Here is a 16,596-nt window from a genome sequence, read left to right as displayed (position 1 = left end):
TGGGCAGTGGAATCCATCCAGAATTTTAGGCCATGTTAACATCTTGTTCATATTTCTGTAATTCAGAGATGTGTTCTTTCCTTTTTTTTTTTTTTCATTAAAGGTCTGCAATTGAATTTAAAACAGAAATCAAACTTCAGTGTCCAACAAACTAGTCAAAAAATGCTTGCTGGTTTTCAAATAACAAAACAAAACGGATCTGAAACAGGGAAAATACAAATTACACACTTTCCTAACGCTGATAATAGGAATCTGTTATTAGCAGCTGCTAATATAGCTAAACATTAAGCCTTCCACTGATTTATGCTGTTTTCAAATTTGCAAAGCTATAAAGAATGAAGTATTTAATATTAAATTTTCCATGTTTTTTAAAAGTTTCAGTAAAGTGTTTTAGCTGCTTTTGAGAATAAGAGCGGGAAAAATAGTTTTTGTCCACACTGTCTGATTTTCCTGAGAAACTGCAGTGCACCCAAAACTATGGAACACAACTTTGAAATTTGCCCTTTGCAAAAATTTGAGCTTTGGGGAAAAAAAATTCAGCTTATACTTTTTTTAGAAGATAAACTTAAAACAGCTAGCTATTAGAGCTTCAGTCTGCCATCACAGAATGGCTGATATTTTGACATTTTTTCAAGCAAGTAATATCGCGTATCAGTTATTTCAATGCTGAATGTCTTATGCCTAAACCCCACAGTTCCTGAAAGAAACATGGCTGATGGGAAGAATAAAGCAGCATCATTGCTAAAATCCTCTCGTTATTTCTGAGGGCATACTATGTACTGCTGTAAGACACAAAAGACAACCCATTTCTCATCTGCTGTTTCCTGGTAAGACCAACAATCTTCTCTTAATGAAGGGTTAGAAGTAGCTCTAACATAAGGCCCATTCTTTCTGTTGCCCACTGGTGACAGGGAAGGGGAGAAAGTTTTGTTCACATGCATGTATTGTTTCTGTCCTGCCCTAGATGGGGACCAAATTTGAGGCCTATGCTTCAATATTTTCCACTAAATATATCTGACAGTAAAACCTCTGCTAATGACCATCACCTGGATAAATACCAAATTGCTTTTAAGCCTGTAATTTATCTAGTGTCCAGCCATGCCAATGGGCCTGTGAAGAAAGAAGCGTTGTGACTAAGGTAAGAATCATAGTGCGATGTTCTCACTTTATCCATCTTACTTAATTCTTGCAATGAAGGTTTAAGATTCTGAAGTCTTCAAATGTGCTACAATAAAACAAGTACAAAGTGTCCTCCTGTGCCACTGAAAGCTTAACTACTGTGAAAATGCTAAGACTGGCTCCTGAGATCTTTGTGTTGTGAAACAAATACTAAAATATGGAAATACTAATGTGTAAGTTACCATATTAAAAAAAAGAAAAAGAAATAGCACAGTGTCTTGCATGCAGCTAGCACATTTGTGTAGTACTCTGATAAAAGACCCTGTAAAATGGTAAAGTCAAGCAGTTTCCTTACGGCTTATTTTGCATCAGGAGTAAGTACTATTGTAAAATCAGAGTTTGCTCTCAGGAACATGATAAACTTACTCGCAACTGTGCTGTCTTTCATAATATTACACAATCGACACCTACAAACGCTGTTCTTGGTAATATTGTCATCTTATCCGCTACGGCTGTATGGACAAGGAGAAAATTTGGTGAAATAATCTCGCTCGTGCTTCTATTGACAAGGCCTAAGAAGGAATAGCAAGAAACATATCCGAGGGGATAATTGGAAAAAATGAAACAGTGTATTCATCAGAAAAGTAAACAGGTCCAAACAACTCTGTACTGCCAAGATACTTGTCAAGAAAGAAGGTGCCTTTCCTATACAATCATTTCTTCCCAGTAAGCTATCACTGCACTAGAATGCTGTGCAGTTGAAATTCTTTTTTCTGGCCTAGGATCAGATTTTTCAGTCTCTCCAAAACTCTTGCTAATTCAAAACGGTATTTTTAAGTCAAAACTGCATCTTGAGCTATTACAAGTTCTCCAAAATACACGTGGTATGATCTATTTTTCCTCAGGGACATTTTCATATTTCCTTAAAACACTTTTGAAAAAAGGGTTCCATCACTTTATCGTATTTTCTCTTCAAAAAACACCTGAATGGAGCATCTCTGCTGTATTTTAGATAACTCTTCAGATTTTATTTCATTTCATAAAAGAACCATCTTTTAAACATGCTAATCCTAAGGTATACCAATGTAATACTATATGAAGCTGTACTGCATTTCATGGAATTAGAGCAGCAGCGGATCAAAGGTCTTTCAAATTTTTCAGAAGTGTATGTACAGTAATATCCATCCATTTGATACACCTAGCCTGACTGCTGTAAGAAAAAGTGTTAGTTGGTTCTCAGTAATTACCATTAGCCAAAAGCGCATCATCTTTATGATTGTGCATATACCTGGAGAGAATTTGAGGCATTTGTTATATTAATTCTAAAAATCACTAAGCCAAGAGGAAATACAATTTTGTTCATTTCTGTTACTTAACATTCTGATTTATTATACAATTATGTATTCCTTACCAATCTTCAAATTTCCAAATAAAAGAACCATTGTAAGACACTTCATGAGCACTACCATCAGTATTTTTCTGCAGCACTCTTTCAAAGGACGACAAAAGATCCCAAACCAAAAGAAGTGTAACACTCCAGTTACCCAGCTGTTAGATTTTTCATGCTGTGGGCTGAGTGAACAGCAGATAACTGTGCAAGTAGTTTTGCTCCCATCTGTTATTAGTATTGCTCTGGTCTTTAAATATTGTGGAAAAAAATACTAAAAATCCTTAATACATATCCCTGTAGATTTCCTGTAGTAAAGGGTGTAAATGTGCATCAGATTCAGTCTTCTTAATTATCTGGACAAGTTGAGCATGCTCTGTGACAAGTTGTCGGAGGTCAGCCATTTTTTGGAGAAGTTTCGGGAAGAGAAAGATGTCATCAGGATGGTTGGTTTGCAAGTGAAGTTTCAGTACGTGCACAATGCTCTCCTGCATTTTTTCAATGTGTCCTACATTTACAAGACCAGGGCGATCTGTTCTCAAAACAAACAAAAGAACATGTCATAATTTTATAATTATTCTTTAAAGTAGGCTACTTTTTATAGATTCTATATTGTAGGCTACAGTGCATATTTACATTAGACTCAATCAGGCTCAAAATGAATCTTAAAAAAAAAGAAAAGAAGAAAAAAAAAAAAAAGTAGTCTTCCTTACTCCTTTCGCCAACGTTTTGTCAATGCCCACACTTACTTGAGAGATTTCATACTGCTAAATACAACCTGTGTTATGAAAGAAAAAAACCCACACCACCCTTTCACCCCAAATCCCAGCAGTTATAGAATATAGAATCCAGCCCTATATTCTATAGGTCCTGAAAACAGAATTCAAACAGTAAGGACAGAAAAAAAAAAAAATGAATGTGGCTATTTCTAGAGAGTTCTTGAAGTTTGGTAGCAATACAGCAAGGCCCAAATAACAGGCTTTCACTCTTTGTTCCCATATGTATATTGCCATAGCACAAGTTATTGACAGGATGTAGAGAAGCACATATTACAGATGTTTCAGTCTTTCTAGTATATGATCTCATTTTCAGCTACTTATAGTCCTGTCATACCTTCACTGTCCAGATCAAACTTCTCTGTAAGAAGTCTGGGACAACAGACTAAATATGTTTCTTGAAAACTTGAGCTAGTTCCAAGGAGAAGGATAGAGAAGGGAAAAAAAAAACCCAAACCAAAACATTTTGCCTGCAAAGAACTCTCTTGACTTTTGAAAACATCAGCATACCAACGTATTGTGCAAAAGTCATTCAAGATTTGATGGGAACTTGCTGTCTAAACTAGCACATGAAGCTTTTGAAAGCCTACAGATTGTATCTTTCATCTTGTAATTGCTGAGGATGCAACTAGGGCAGCGAAACATCCTATGAGTTTGCAGAATGCAAAAAAGGCAAGCGGGAGCAGTTGTTGGAACTTTCTTGATCTTTTATTTCCCTTTCTCAAAATGCTTATGGATAGTTTTGAATTTAACCTTAAATATGAACGTCCTTACTTTCTGGAGGAAAGAAAGGATTATAAATTATTATTATATTTCTGTCCCTTTACTCACAAAGAGTTCAAACAACAGGCATTTAAAAAACCCAAACCAACCAACCCACCCCATATCCTTAGGTACTATGAAATAATTTTTTAAAATACCATCAGCAATTTTTTTTTAATTAAAACAGCCTGTGATATTAAAATCAGAACACAGGAAGTGCATCAACAGAGCCATGCATTTGTGCAGATCTCATTACATGATGCAATCTAGTAAGCGTCAAAGAGAAGCAAAGCTATAATCTGCACCTGCCTCCAGTCTCATTACATAGTCTTTTTCTGCCCATTTGACGGATACAAATACTGTTTCTAATCCAGCCTTAAACATTAAAAAAAAATAAATCCTCCAGACCCCAAACAAAGAACCACCAACACTCTTCACATCCCACTTAACAGAGTAACTAGACCCCTCCGTAAGTGAGGCTAAACAGTACTTCCAAGCACATCTAAGACTGTTAACAGTTACGCAGTATCTTCCATGAAACATGCTAAAAGGGAAAATGACATTGTTAGTGGTAGAATTGAATCTTCAAGAAATATATAAGCTTTTCCATTAAAATTACTAATTCACATGAAGAAAATTTTACGATTTACTACAGGACATAAACAAATATGTAATGTTTACCTCCACAGCAAATGATGGCAGCAACAAAAAGGGATATATCACTATCATCCAATTCCAGTGCATTGAATTTCATTGCAAAATCAAATTTTGGCTCCATTATATCACAGAATGGCTTTCTCAGGCTTTTCAGGAACTCTCGGGTTATAAAACCGTTTCCATAGGCTACCAGCATCCCGTCCTTGTTCATCACAGATGCTAACATGGCAAATATGGCTTCATAAACTCCATATTTTAACAGTGTCACTTGATCATTCAAGTCAAGATTGGAGAAGCCGGGAATAGATTTGGCAAATTCAGTAAGTTCTGTGACGGTCTCTACAGACGTACACTGGCAGCAGTGGAAAATTCGAACTTCTGCTTCCTTGTTCTGAATTCCATTGGCTACCAATTTTGCCACCAGGGTCTTCTCTGCCATACACAAGGTATCCATATCATGTATAACAAATGGCTACAGAGAAAAAAAATACTAATTCAGCTACAAAATAATGGTTATTAATCATTGGTTTCCTAAAGAATAGGAATTTTGATAAACTAACTTTCATGCTAATCAGTCTTCAACTATCAATAAACCATGAGTTCTTTCATATTTCTGCATAAAGAGAAACCACGAATTACAGAACTACAAACTGCAATATCTAAGTCTGCTCTGCAAACAATGCAAAGAGTAAAATGTAAATACATATGACGTATCTTTATTCTAGTTTTATGTAGTAGTTATGGTGAAGATCCAGAAGTACTGTGCTTAGTATGCATATATCCATCTCAGAGCAAGTCCCAGAAGGTTCACAAAAAGACTTGTATTACCTTCTCCAGAAGTCCAGGTTATTCTGCCTATACTCCTATCGATTCCTAAACTAACTACACTTGATGCACATCATGATGCTTTCCTGAAGTATCCTAGGGGGAATACAGACAGTCATTTAAATACAGGACAGCATATTTGCACAAGAATGTGAACCCTGTACTACTCTTGTGTTTTATGATCAGATTTTCATAGACTATGTCTCAGCTGACCTACCACAGAAATTCAGCTCATCTTTCTAGCTACAGTTAGTGCTAAGTTACCTCTAAACCCAGAATCCCACTAGAATGTCAGACAACACCAAATTTCAGTCTTGATCATGGTCTTTTCCATAACCCCCTTAGTTTAAAAAGGTCTGTGTGTTACAAACTGACGAGCTGGTCTCTTAAAACATCATATAAAAAAAGCATTCAGACTTTCTTAAGAACAATCAGAACTAAAAAATATTTTGATACATATCTGAAGAGCAGTAATCAAAACAGAGGACAATTCACTAAAGAAAATCAACAAAACTCAATGCTTCCCAGCCTACCAAAGTCATGGCTATTGACCTTGAACATAAATCTAGTTCCATAAATGCTAAGCAAAGCACCTTCCCAGTGCTGTTCTGCTCATCTCAGATTAAATATCATGAGGGATACTTGGTGTTCTCTTAGAAACTCATAGAGTTCACTTATTTCACTTAGAATACTGTCAAACATGCTCGTTTCCCACAGTTGTCCACTTTTAAAATGCTTAGGGCAACTACACATTCCATCTCATTTCAGTACTTGGAGTTATACAGAACAGAACTTTCTGTGAGCACATGGATATGAGCAGAAAGTGGCAAAGCATTAAACCTACCACATTTCTACATCCTTTAAAAGTCGTAGGCTATCTTAGAAATCTTTTTGGAATTTAGCATCATTTCACTACGCAGAAAATAGGTATGGCCAAAGACTTAGGAGCTGAATTTAAAAACGATATCTTCTCATCATGAAAAAAGCTAGTTCATTCTGAAATGAATTATAGTGGTGCCAAGAATTAGGATTCACTGAACATCAGATGTTAATGCACTGTTCAGAAACAGGTGGATCGCTAATAACCCAAAACAAACCCCTCTTTTTTTTTTTTTTTTCTGTTAAAAAGTCGAAAGAAAATTGAAATGTTTGTTTTCTCAAGAGGAGATGAAATAGCTTAGAAAACCTCTCCTATTCCCCGCATATTGAAGAATGAGGAAGCAGCCTGTTTATAACATACTAGGTCTGATTCCTCATTAATTTTGACTTGTAAATTCACCAAGACACATGCGAGCCACTATTAGCTAGTCAATGGGATGACTAAAATCTGAGCGCCTTGATCGCACAAAAGCAAACACAAAAATTAGGATGCAGTGATCTAGAATCTCTGCATGTATGATACATATTGTAACTTCTGACCCTGACATGTGGTAACAAGCTTGAAAAAGACTTTATGCAGATACCTACTTGGTAAGGCGTTAAAGCATGGTATTTACTGTAAGCTTATGTCAGCTTGTACCCCCCAAAAGGTTTAAGCCTGTGCTTAGTTTCACGCATCTCTTTAATCCAACGAAAAAGACTGGGATTATTCCCAAGTCTCTCCTTTAAAGTAGAAGCCTGTATGCTTGGCTAGACTAGACTACAATATGCCAAGTTCTATAATTTAGAAGACAGCTTGCTTACAATTGTTGTAACACTCATCCCCACAGTTACATGGTTTTTATTAAGGCATATGTAAAATCTCTTCCCTGCAAATTTTTGTTTAAAATTGTTGGTAAAATAAGATACTTATCTTCTACATATAATTAACAGAAATCACAACAAAATTTTTAAAAATATGCATAAAGTAACTCAGTCCTTACAATGGTTATACAATCTCATGTGCTACAAAACAAAAAGCAGTTGAAAGCATTAGGCAGACCTTGGCTAAATTACCCTGAAAGACAAATAACCTCTACAGCATACGTGTCTTCACAACCTTGCTTGCTTCTCCCTTTCAAAGTGACCATACAATAAAGACCAGGAAGGCTGGGTGAGGAAATGGCCAGAACTGTAAACAAAGAATTACAAACTCAAGTTTTCTTTCCTCTCCTGCCATTAATATTGTTGTGATTAAAACAAAATTCATACAGAGCTCCTGTACATCCTAAAAGATAACAGTATTTATCCTGGCATTTGTGGCAGAAAAACATTATCTTTTTTTTTTTTCCCCACTGTCATAATAGAAAATCAATTTTGAACCATTTCCCCCCCCATACTAAGAGGTATTCACATTCAGATGTCACTTTTTTTTTTTTATTAAGAACTAATTTTCTTTCCCTTGTGTGTCTACTATAGTTTAAGGTTATGAGCTTCCATTTAGAAGTTAATCACTTTATTTTCTTAAAGCTTCCTATTATTCTGATAGTGGCTAAAAGCAACCAGATTTACTACAGGTATTCTTTTTGTACATTTCATGTCTGTATTAGCATGACATTTCTTTTCTAAAAGATTTGCTTAAGAGTTTAACAAATTATTGTAATCACTTTATGTACTTGCCAGCTTTGAAGTTACAGTAAAAGTACTTACTGGATTGTTATTAGTTTTCCCTGCAAGGATGATTCTGGCTTTAACCTTGTTCATATTGAAGTTTTTCAGGTAAGCATCATGAATTCTTTTGGCAAGTGATTTAAGATCTGCCATTTCTGAATCTTCTACATAATTTTCACCTGTTAGAATTTCTGCTTTCAACTTGGCTTTCTCGGACCTTGGCATTCGTCCAAAACGTATTGCTGATGGGAAGACATAATTGTAAAACAAACATAAGTTATACAAAACCCTATGCCTTTTACCATTGCTGGTTAGAGCAGTAAGACTTTCTGTCTACTGAGGTAGAGGTAGTATCTTTATTATGATAAATTCATGAACGAAAAAAAACTCATCCTTTCCAACGTAGTGACTAATTATTAAGACAATATGGAAAACGGAAGGTAATCAGATGTTTCAAAACACAAACTGGTATCTAAAATGAGCTAGAATGCATGCCTTTTTCCTTCTACGTTACCTAAATAGTTGTATTTTATTTTCTCCTTATTGTGTTCTACAAGTCCCAATGTGAAACTCAAAGTCCACCTAAACTCATGTCAGGAGCTTGACACAGGCCAGCTGGAGAACTGCCTGGGGAATTACACTGCAGGGAATGCCGCAACGGAGTTGGGCCCGAATTCCACTGCTGATTCTGAACCTTCTGGGGCATTCAGTTCTTTATGCACTGAATATTCAGTTCAACATATCTGCACTGTCTAGTGAGAACAAAAGAGACCAGAGACCCAGATTTATGCTCAAAGGCTATAGTCAACAAAACCTCCTCCCAGACCCCAGCATTTTATGCTTCTTTTTTCAACAGATTAGCCCTTCAAGACTGGAGAGGATGAGAATAGAGTTTGAGTAGTCATTACTCAATAGCCAATTACACAGTAGCCAATCTAGTCATTAGGCTATTCTTTTGAGAGGCAGGAGATGCGAGTTTGAAACACCACTGGTACAGAGGTCTCCCACTTCTTGGGCAAGTGGTCTTACCATTTAGTAATAAAATAGGCATGTCCATATCCTTCTTCAGTTTCACTTTAAAACGAAACCAGCTCCATTTTAAAAGGGGCCTATTTTAAAGGCATGCAGGGTTTTGAGATGGCTAATATAGCTGGTTACTGTTACCACATTTTAGCATCTAACCAGTGACAGGACAGAACCTCACTGCTTAGACTGAGCAATTCAGAGCATGTGCAGTATCAGCTCTTCAACATGCTCAAGGAATTTTCTCATGACATAAGGAGGCACCTCATGACATAAGGAGGTGACTAGGCATGATCTGAAATAGTTTTAGACTTTAATAGAAGTCTAACATGGAAGGCCTGTACAGAATCTGGCCATGGGTCTACTGGAAGAGTGGAACAATATCTGCTCTAAACTGAAACTTACAGTTTTAAGGTCATGGCTGTGAATCCAGTTCTAGCTCTTTTCCTGAGAAGTATCACCTGCAAGTTAGGAGTCATCTCCTTCCCCCACTGCCTCCCATATGTTTGCTCCAGTAAAACTGCTACTACTCCCTTCAGCTGGAGCACAGGTGCCCACAGTGTTTTAGTAGGATGAAACAGCTTCAAGTGACTGTCAATTCCTGCCAACCAGCCGAGCTCCCTGCTCAACTCCCGCCCCTGAGAGGTTACTTTGTTGGCTGGCACACTCTTCCTAAGTCTGCTGCTTCAAGGAAGGTTATCACCAGTCTTGCAGAGACTATCAACCCTCTCCAATGGACCTTAATCTCAGTCAAGCATCACCCCAGGGGAGCCAGACTTCCCCAGAACCAGAAAGTCAACTCTCAATGTCTCTTGCTAGGACTCTAGACTACAATGTCACAGGCAGCTTCCCCAACCACATCCCCACTCCAGCTATCTTGACTACATAGTTTCCTCAGGAAGTTCGTCTCCTAGCCCACAGCTTTTCACCTAGCGCAGCATTCTCACCTACTTTTAACCTACTCCCAAATTGCACCTGCTCCAGAGTTTAGCCTTGACACCACCAGACCTACGTAGAGAAAGCAACCTACTGTCATTTGGCCAATCAAAACATGCTTTCTTATGGCTTGGCCTCTCCCTCGTTACCAAAGTTGCTTAGCAAGCTACATACGATGCATAAAACTGCCTAGTGGGTTGAAATTGGCCAGTAAGCCACAGGCTTACCAGCCTTATCTTAAATCATTAACACGAACAATAACATAATTTTTAAACTGGATATCTAAACGCTCTGACTATTTACCATTCCATTTAACAAACAACCTACGAGATTCCTGTTCCACAGTTAGCACAGACCTTTGCCTTCCCCCCACACTCCCTGAACCATCTGCCCAAGAGCTGTTGCACTGTAACCTGAAAAATAATGAAGTCTGGTTTCCTACAGATTTCTGTCCTACGTCATTCCCTCCCACAATGAGCTCGTTGTTCTCCTCCTACTCCCCTACAATGCCCTTGATCAGAATTCTCCCAGTATTGAGATTTGTTTCAATGGGAGCAATGCTGCCAAAGTTCTGGGTGAAGAAAGCAACTAAATGAACATTCATATGGACAAACGGGCATCCAGCATAATTCTGTAAAGCTCTTAACAGTACATTCGGCAGCTGTGTATCAATTACATTAACTACTCATTATGGAAACTACTGTCCCTCACCATGATCTATACTGGAAAAATCTGAAGTTCAACTCGAATGTGTAAGTAAAAAAAACTATCCAAGTGCCTGCTTCCAGAAGCAGGCTCTGGGTAGGAACAAACAAATTAAGGGCACTCTTACCTACCATTATGTGACATTCCAACTGAAAGGCACTTTTGAAAACGACAGTATTGGCACTTATTACGATTTTTTTTCTGAATTTTGCAGTTGCGATCACATTTATCATAGATGAGTTTTAAACGAATTGTTCTTCTAAAAAAACCCTATAAAAGTTTGAGAAAACAATATGTAATGTTAAAGAATGTTGACTACTAAACTTCAATCATACAGGTAAATTTTTTTTCTTTTATTGTTTATTGATGTCACTAGCAAAACTATACACAAAGTATAATCTGTCCAAAGGTAAGAATCTATGTAGTGAAGTGGTGCGTATGAAGGCATGTACACAAAAGGAGGGAGGAGTTCACAGCCCTCTTTCTTGCAAGAGGGCCAAGAGCCTCAGAGCACCCAAGCAGATTTGCTCTTAAGGATTAAGCAAAACAGTCACATACTGCTTTTGTACACATTGTCTCAGCATCCTCTGTCAGAAATAACCTTCATCTTTCACATGTGTAAGTCATGCACTCAGATTTAACACATATTTTCTTCATCCAGCAAATGTGAGGGGTATGACAACAGAGCACAGTGCTTAGAAAAAGCCAAGGACACAAAAATGCACATTACAGAAAAGCCTATAACTCAACAGATCTTACCGTGATGTCTGATTATGCAACGTAACATTAGTCTGATACTACGAAATTGTAGGGTTAGCAAATTCAGAGACATTGCAACATTTTGCTTCAGATGATATAACACATGTCATTTAGACTGTGGGACACAACTGATTATGAACTGGCTCCCAATCTCTAATAGATATTCTAGCATTATTCTGTAAGATTTATATTCAAATTATCATATTCTGACATTGTGCGTGAAAGAAAAATGTACACATATACAATTACTTATCTCACTTTACAGTATGATTTAGAAAAAAAAAAAAAAAAGGAAAACTAAAACATTAGAAAGAAAAAGAAAAGAATCTTATAATTCATGGGCCATATCATCCCAAAAATTATACATTAATGATAACATTAATTTGCCCCAGAGACGTGCACTGTCCCCAAAACTACGTGAGGTACAATACTAAATGCTTCAGGCAGAATGTGGTGGAGATGAGAAATTCAGGATTTGTTACTGTTACAATGGAAACACAGCAAACTGGCATGCTTCTCACAGCCGTACTCCCAACACAAATAAAACACTAGTGGAGCAAGTAGGCTTTGATTTTTGGTCAGAGTTTAGTGTTTTAAGTTGTTTTAGTGTTTAACTAACTATATCCAGAAAAGCAGCATTAAAATTATCAATGTGAATTGCCCCTGCTTGATGAAGGTCTGGTATTGCGTTATGGTATCTGAACAATTTATTTCAGAAAAAAGATCACAGATATGTTTATTATTTAAATAACTGTAATGGCTAGAATTATATTAATTAAACATTTGTGTAACAAATATTTATCTTCATATAACCCTGTAAATAAAGCAACATGATTTAGGTTCTGAAAAAGAAAATTATGACTGTACCTTACAACCTTCACAAGCATGTACTCCGTAATGGTAGCCTGAGGCTTTATCCCCACAAATTCTACATTCAATGTTTAATGCTCCACTGGGTGATTCATCTATGCTACCTGGAGCTGTGGCAAAATTAATGGATGAAGGACTGGATGCTGGTGAAAGGGTGTCTAAAAGAAAAAGGAACACTTCATAAATACTATACTATCATGATTGATATCATTTCTGTACTAAAACCACACAAAAAATGAGCTTATTCTAAAAAATAATCATGAGTTAATAGTCATTAAGTGAACTAATAATTTGTCCATAAGTGTTTGAAAAATAATTCATATTTATAGTAACAGTGCAAACACACACAAAATACAGGGTGTACCTTGCTAATTTTGATGAGACATGCAATGTCAACAAACAAAAAGCCTTACTGAAGAAACTCTGGTAACAGGAACTAGAAGGGGGGTAATGGTTCTTGAGGATCCAAGAAATACACAGCACACAAAATAACAGAAAACCAAGCTTTTTCAGATTTTCCTGCATTCCAGTTTTTACTTTGAATTTTTCAAATGTTTCTGAATTTGATATGAACATGATTTTTTCCCCCCAACTTAAAATAAGTAACTAAAAAAAACCCCAAATTAATATTTCGTTTAAATCAAGAAAATTTTTTTAACCATAAAAATGTAAATATACCATCTTCACAAATAATGAAAATTTGAAACTGAAAAGCAGTATTCAATGTGTATCTACTGCTCAAGACAAACAGTACAAAATATCAAAGGAAAAAAAAGCACAATGAAATAGAACCCTCCATGACTTCCGTTCAACCTGTCAATCGCTCTTTCCAGAAAGGTTATTAACAGCTCATCTTGCCGTTACATCTTCCATCTCTTATGCCATAGCGTTAAGCATCAGATCTATTGCTATGGTATGACAAGAGACATATTCCAAGCTCACGCTGAGTTACATTCGGATACGCGTAAAGTCTCCTTGACTTTTGAAGAGCTACTCATAGTCTCAAATGATGATCTGAATTGAGGCCTAAGAAGCAGTTAGACAACTTCTCTTTATGAAGAACTTTCTCAAAGTGAAAGCATGCTCCTGCACATCAGTAGCAAGGCTGAACACATTTTAAAAGGAAGGGAATACAAATGTCTGCTTATAAAACAATCCAGCAACAGAAGCCTTGCTTAGGTATTTTACCTTTTGATTATAATGGGAAAAGCATTTCTGAATTGTTGTACAATGAAATAAACTCTCTAGACATTTTAGTACTAGATGAACATGTTACAAAACTAAGACATTCCAACTGTAATTATTTCAATTAGTATTTCTACCTTATTTGAGGAAAATATTTTCTGAGGCCAGAATTTCCTTTATCTTCCACCTTGCAACTTGCACCACAAGACTTTAGCAAATTAATGGGTGTGTTATTTTAACAGAAAGATTAAGAAACACTCATGAATGTAGGTCAGCAAGTAGTATGTTGGAAAAAACCTTGGCACAGAACTCAGTCTGCATTGCCAGTATTGCCAAGCCCACAGGCATCAGAGTCATCAAGAACAGCCTAAAACCCAGGATTTTTTTAAAGTGTGATTCTCATTTCTTTTTACTTGCCTTATGGAATTTGAGCCTTAAAAGTTTACAATGTCCATCTTCTCTAATCGCAAAACTAGAACATTTTGCAATGACCACGCAATACTCAAATTGGAAGGTGACACAAGAAGCTGATCTAAATTGTTGTAGGACTCGAACACACATACACACAAAAAATTAAAAACCCTCATGTCTCAGAAGGACTACATTATAAGCCCAGCACCTAACAACTTTTCCTGTAGAAGACATCTCTCTAATGGGAAGGACTGCAACCAAAAGGGACACAAACCATGTAGCTACAAACATTCCTTTGGGCAATAGTGCCAAGGGGCAGGTCTCCCTTCTCCCTTCCAAACTCACACTATTCATTTCAACCACTTCAGCAGAGAGGCACACCTCACACCTCAGTTGGATTAGCGCAGCTTTTGTAAGGTAAAATAGCGATCACAGCCTGGGAATCGATTTAAAGTAAGAAACTCCCAAAACAAAATATAATGTAAAACAACCGGAAAGTTAATCATAAACTGCTTAAAATGGTTCTACTGCTAAAAGATTTGTAAAACCTCAGTTTCAAAAGGAATAGCTTACTGACATTATTGCAGTCTCCCATACCACTTCAGTTATTTCCATTTTGATCCCGCAAGCAAAGTCTTTCACAGTGATCCTTTGACTAAAGACTATGTAATGTATTAGCACTCTGTTACTTTAAGCAGGCTAGAAGTCATGAGCTGAACAATGCTACTCTTGAGAAGGGGGAGAAAACAGCACGTTCAAAACATCAGTACACTAAAATATACCGGAATTCTAGGTGAGCTTTTAGGTGGTTGGATTATAAATTTTTGGCAAGCATTTCACACTACTTTTCAAATACATGTGATTTGAAGAAACTTTAAAAAATGGGGAATTCCTTTAATGCAATATTGTGACTTCCTATATGACTACAATACAGAGTAACTTCTTTGCTAGTAATAGTGATTTTTATCACTTAGTCATAAACAGCAATTACTGTATTAAAAAAGTTTTCAATTTCTATCACTATGTATTTATAAAAGAAAGTTTTATGGTAAACCAAAACTCTCTTACCTGTTATAACTGATCCATCAGATCCTGGACCATTTCCCAGTGACTGGAACTCTGTTAAACTTAAAGCTCCAGAGCTATCATCTCGTAGAGATTGAGAGAGGTCTTGAATGTTCTCCATATCTTGTAGGAACTCTCCAGATAAAGGGCTGCCTATATCATCCTCCTCCAAGGGAGTAAGGGGATAGAGCTGGTTTTCGGTGTCCACCATTTTGATCAGGTAGAGCAGTCACTTAAACTTCTTTACACTGGTGAAAGAATAATTTAAAAAATCCTGAACTTACAATATCAGATTTTTTTTTTTTTAAATATTTGAATCAGTTACAGCACAGTGAATACCTGAATTCTAATCCAATAGTGAAATATTATACAACATTCTGTTGCTCCAGAAGCTTTATGCAACATGGATCGTCAACAGGACAGGGAAAAAAACCAAACCCATCCCCAAAATACTTCAATACGAATTAAAGCTATGATGAGATCAATCTGTAGATTGTTGTTTTCTCTCCTTTGCTCACAGAAGTTACATACTGCGTTTCTATAGCAGGCACTATGCACTTCCTACCAAAATTTATAGAAAAATAACAAACATCAATATGCATACATATTGTGTTCGAGCAGTCTTTTCTCACCTTATCTAACAGGTTTAGATATGTTGATTTGGTCCTCTGTTCTCATCTCTTTTAAATTTGTTCGATAGGTCTTACGACACTGCAGAGAACAAAATACTGTCTTATACTAAAATCTTTGTAGAAGTGGGCCAAACTAATACTTTTTGACCTACTTTGGTCAAAGAAAACCTTCAGAGAGTGTTCCAGCACATACAACCCGATATAGCTGTAATTCCTAGAGTTAGTTTTATATCCTACAGTGAAATGAGTCTTTAAAGTAGTCATCAAAACTAGCCACCAGTGTCATCAACTTTAACAGCACAGGTTCCTAAGAAAACGTCACAATTTTTAATTATTCTTCTATTGACTCGTCAGGTAAGGAATTAATAAATGCACTGCAGAATGTTACTACGGCTACACAGACATACTTCTGCTAAAAGAAACTAATCATTTACACTGAGTAACTAACACTTGCATTATACTTGGTATACGTACAAACATGTACTGTGGCAGTCTTGCCCATGCAATGAACATGCACGGGCATTTAGAGAAGCTCTGACTGTGATTGTGGTTACCGCTCAACGCTGGCCTTTGCAAAGAACACGTCCACTGCACTTTACTGTGAAGCTTGAAACTGCCAATAACTGGCTATATGGGAATATCAAATGCTGATTTTACAATAAAAATGCTATGTTATGATTAAAAAAGTGCCTTCCTTGGTGTTATTTAAAGTTTCAAATATCAAGTCTAATTCCTACAACACTAATTATTTTATATTAAGAAATCAATCCTTTTCTCTGATAATCTGGGGCAGATTCATCCTGTGAAAATCAGGCATTTATTCTGGAGAAAAAAAAACCAACATATTTTTTTGGCTATGTAATTGACCAAAAGGGTATAGTTAAAAGTAATACAAAATGCTGACTACTGCTTTATATACTAATGACAAAAGACAACCATCACTTATATTTGCTTA

The 16,596-nt window shown here is 36.5% G+C and overlaps 1 protein-coding gene across 1 annotated transcript; it reads right to left on the bottom strand.

Annotated features, from left to right (window-relative positions):
• Window positions 1–2,477: 2,477 nt before the first annotated feature.
• PPARA (peroxisome proliferator-activated receptor alpha) lies at window positions 2,478–15,306 on the bottom strand. The gene is made up of 6 exons (XM_009703926.1): window positions 15,013–15,306; window positions 12,346–12,506; window positions 10,851–10,989; window positions 8,095–8,297; window positions 4,726–5,173; window positions 2,478–3,038 (listed from the first exon to the last, which is right to left on the bottom strand). The coding sequence occupies exons 1-6, from the start codon at window positions 15,218–15,220 to the stop codon at window positions 2,791–2,793; spliced, it is 1,407 nt and encodes a 468-aa protein (XP_009702228.1). The 5' UTR covers window positions 15,221–15,306; the 3' UTR covers window positions 2,478–2,790.
• Window positions 15,307–16,596: the final 1,290 nt, after the last annotated feature.

Source organism: Cariama cristata, unplaced genomic scaffold, assembly GCF_000690535.1.
Source record: "Cariama cristata isolate BGI_N322 unplaced genomic scaffold, ASM69053v1 scaffold14987, whole genome shotgun sequence".
NCBI classification, from domain to species: domain Eukaryota; kingdom Metazoa; phylum Chordata; class Aves; order Cariamiformes; family Cariamidae; genus Cariama; species Cariama cristata.
Note: the sequence above shows the minus strand (reverse complement) of the source record. Positions and strands in the feature narration are given on the sequence as shown.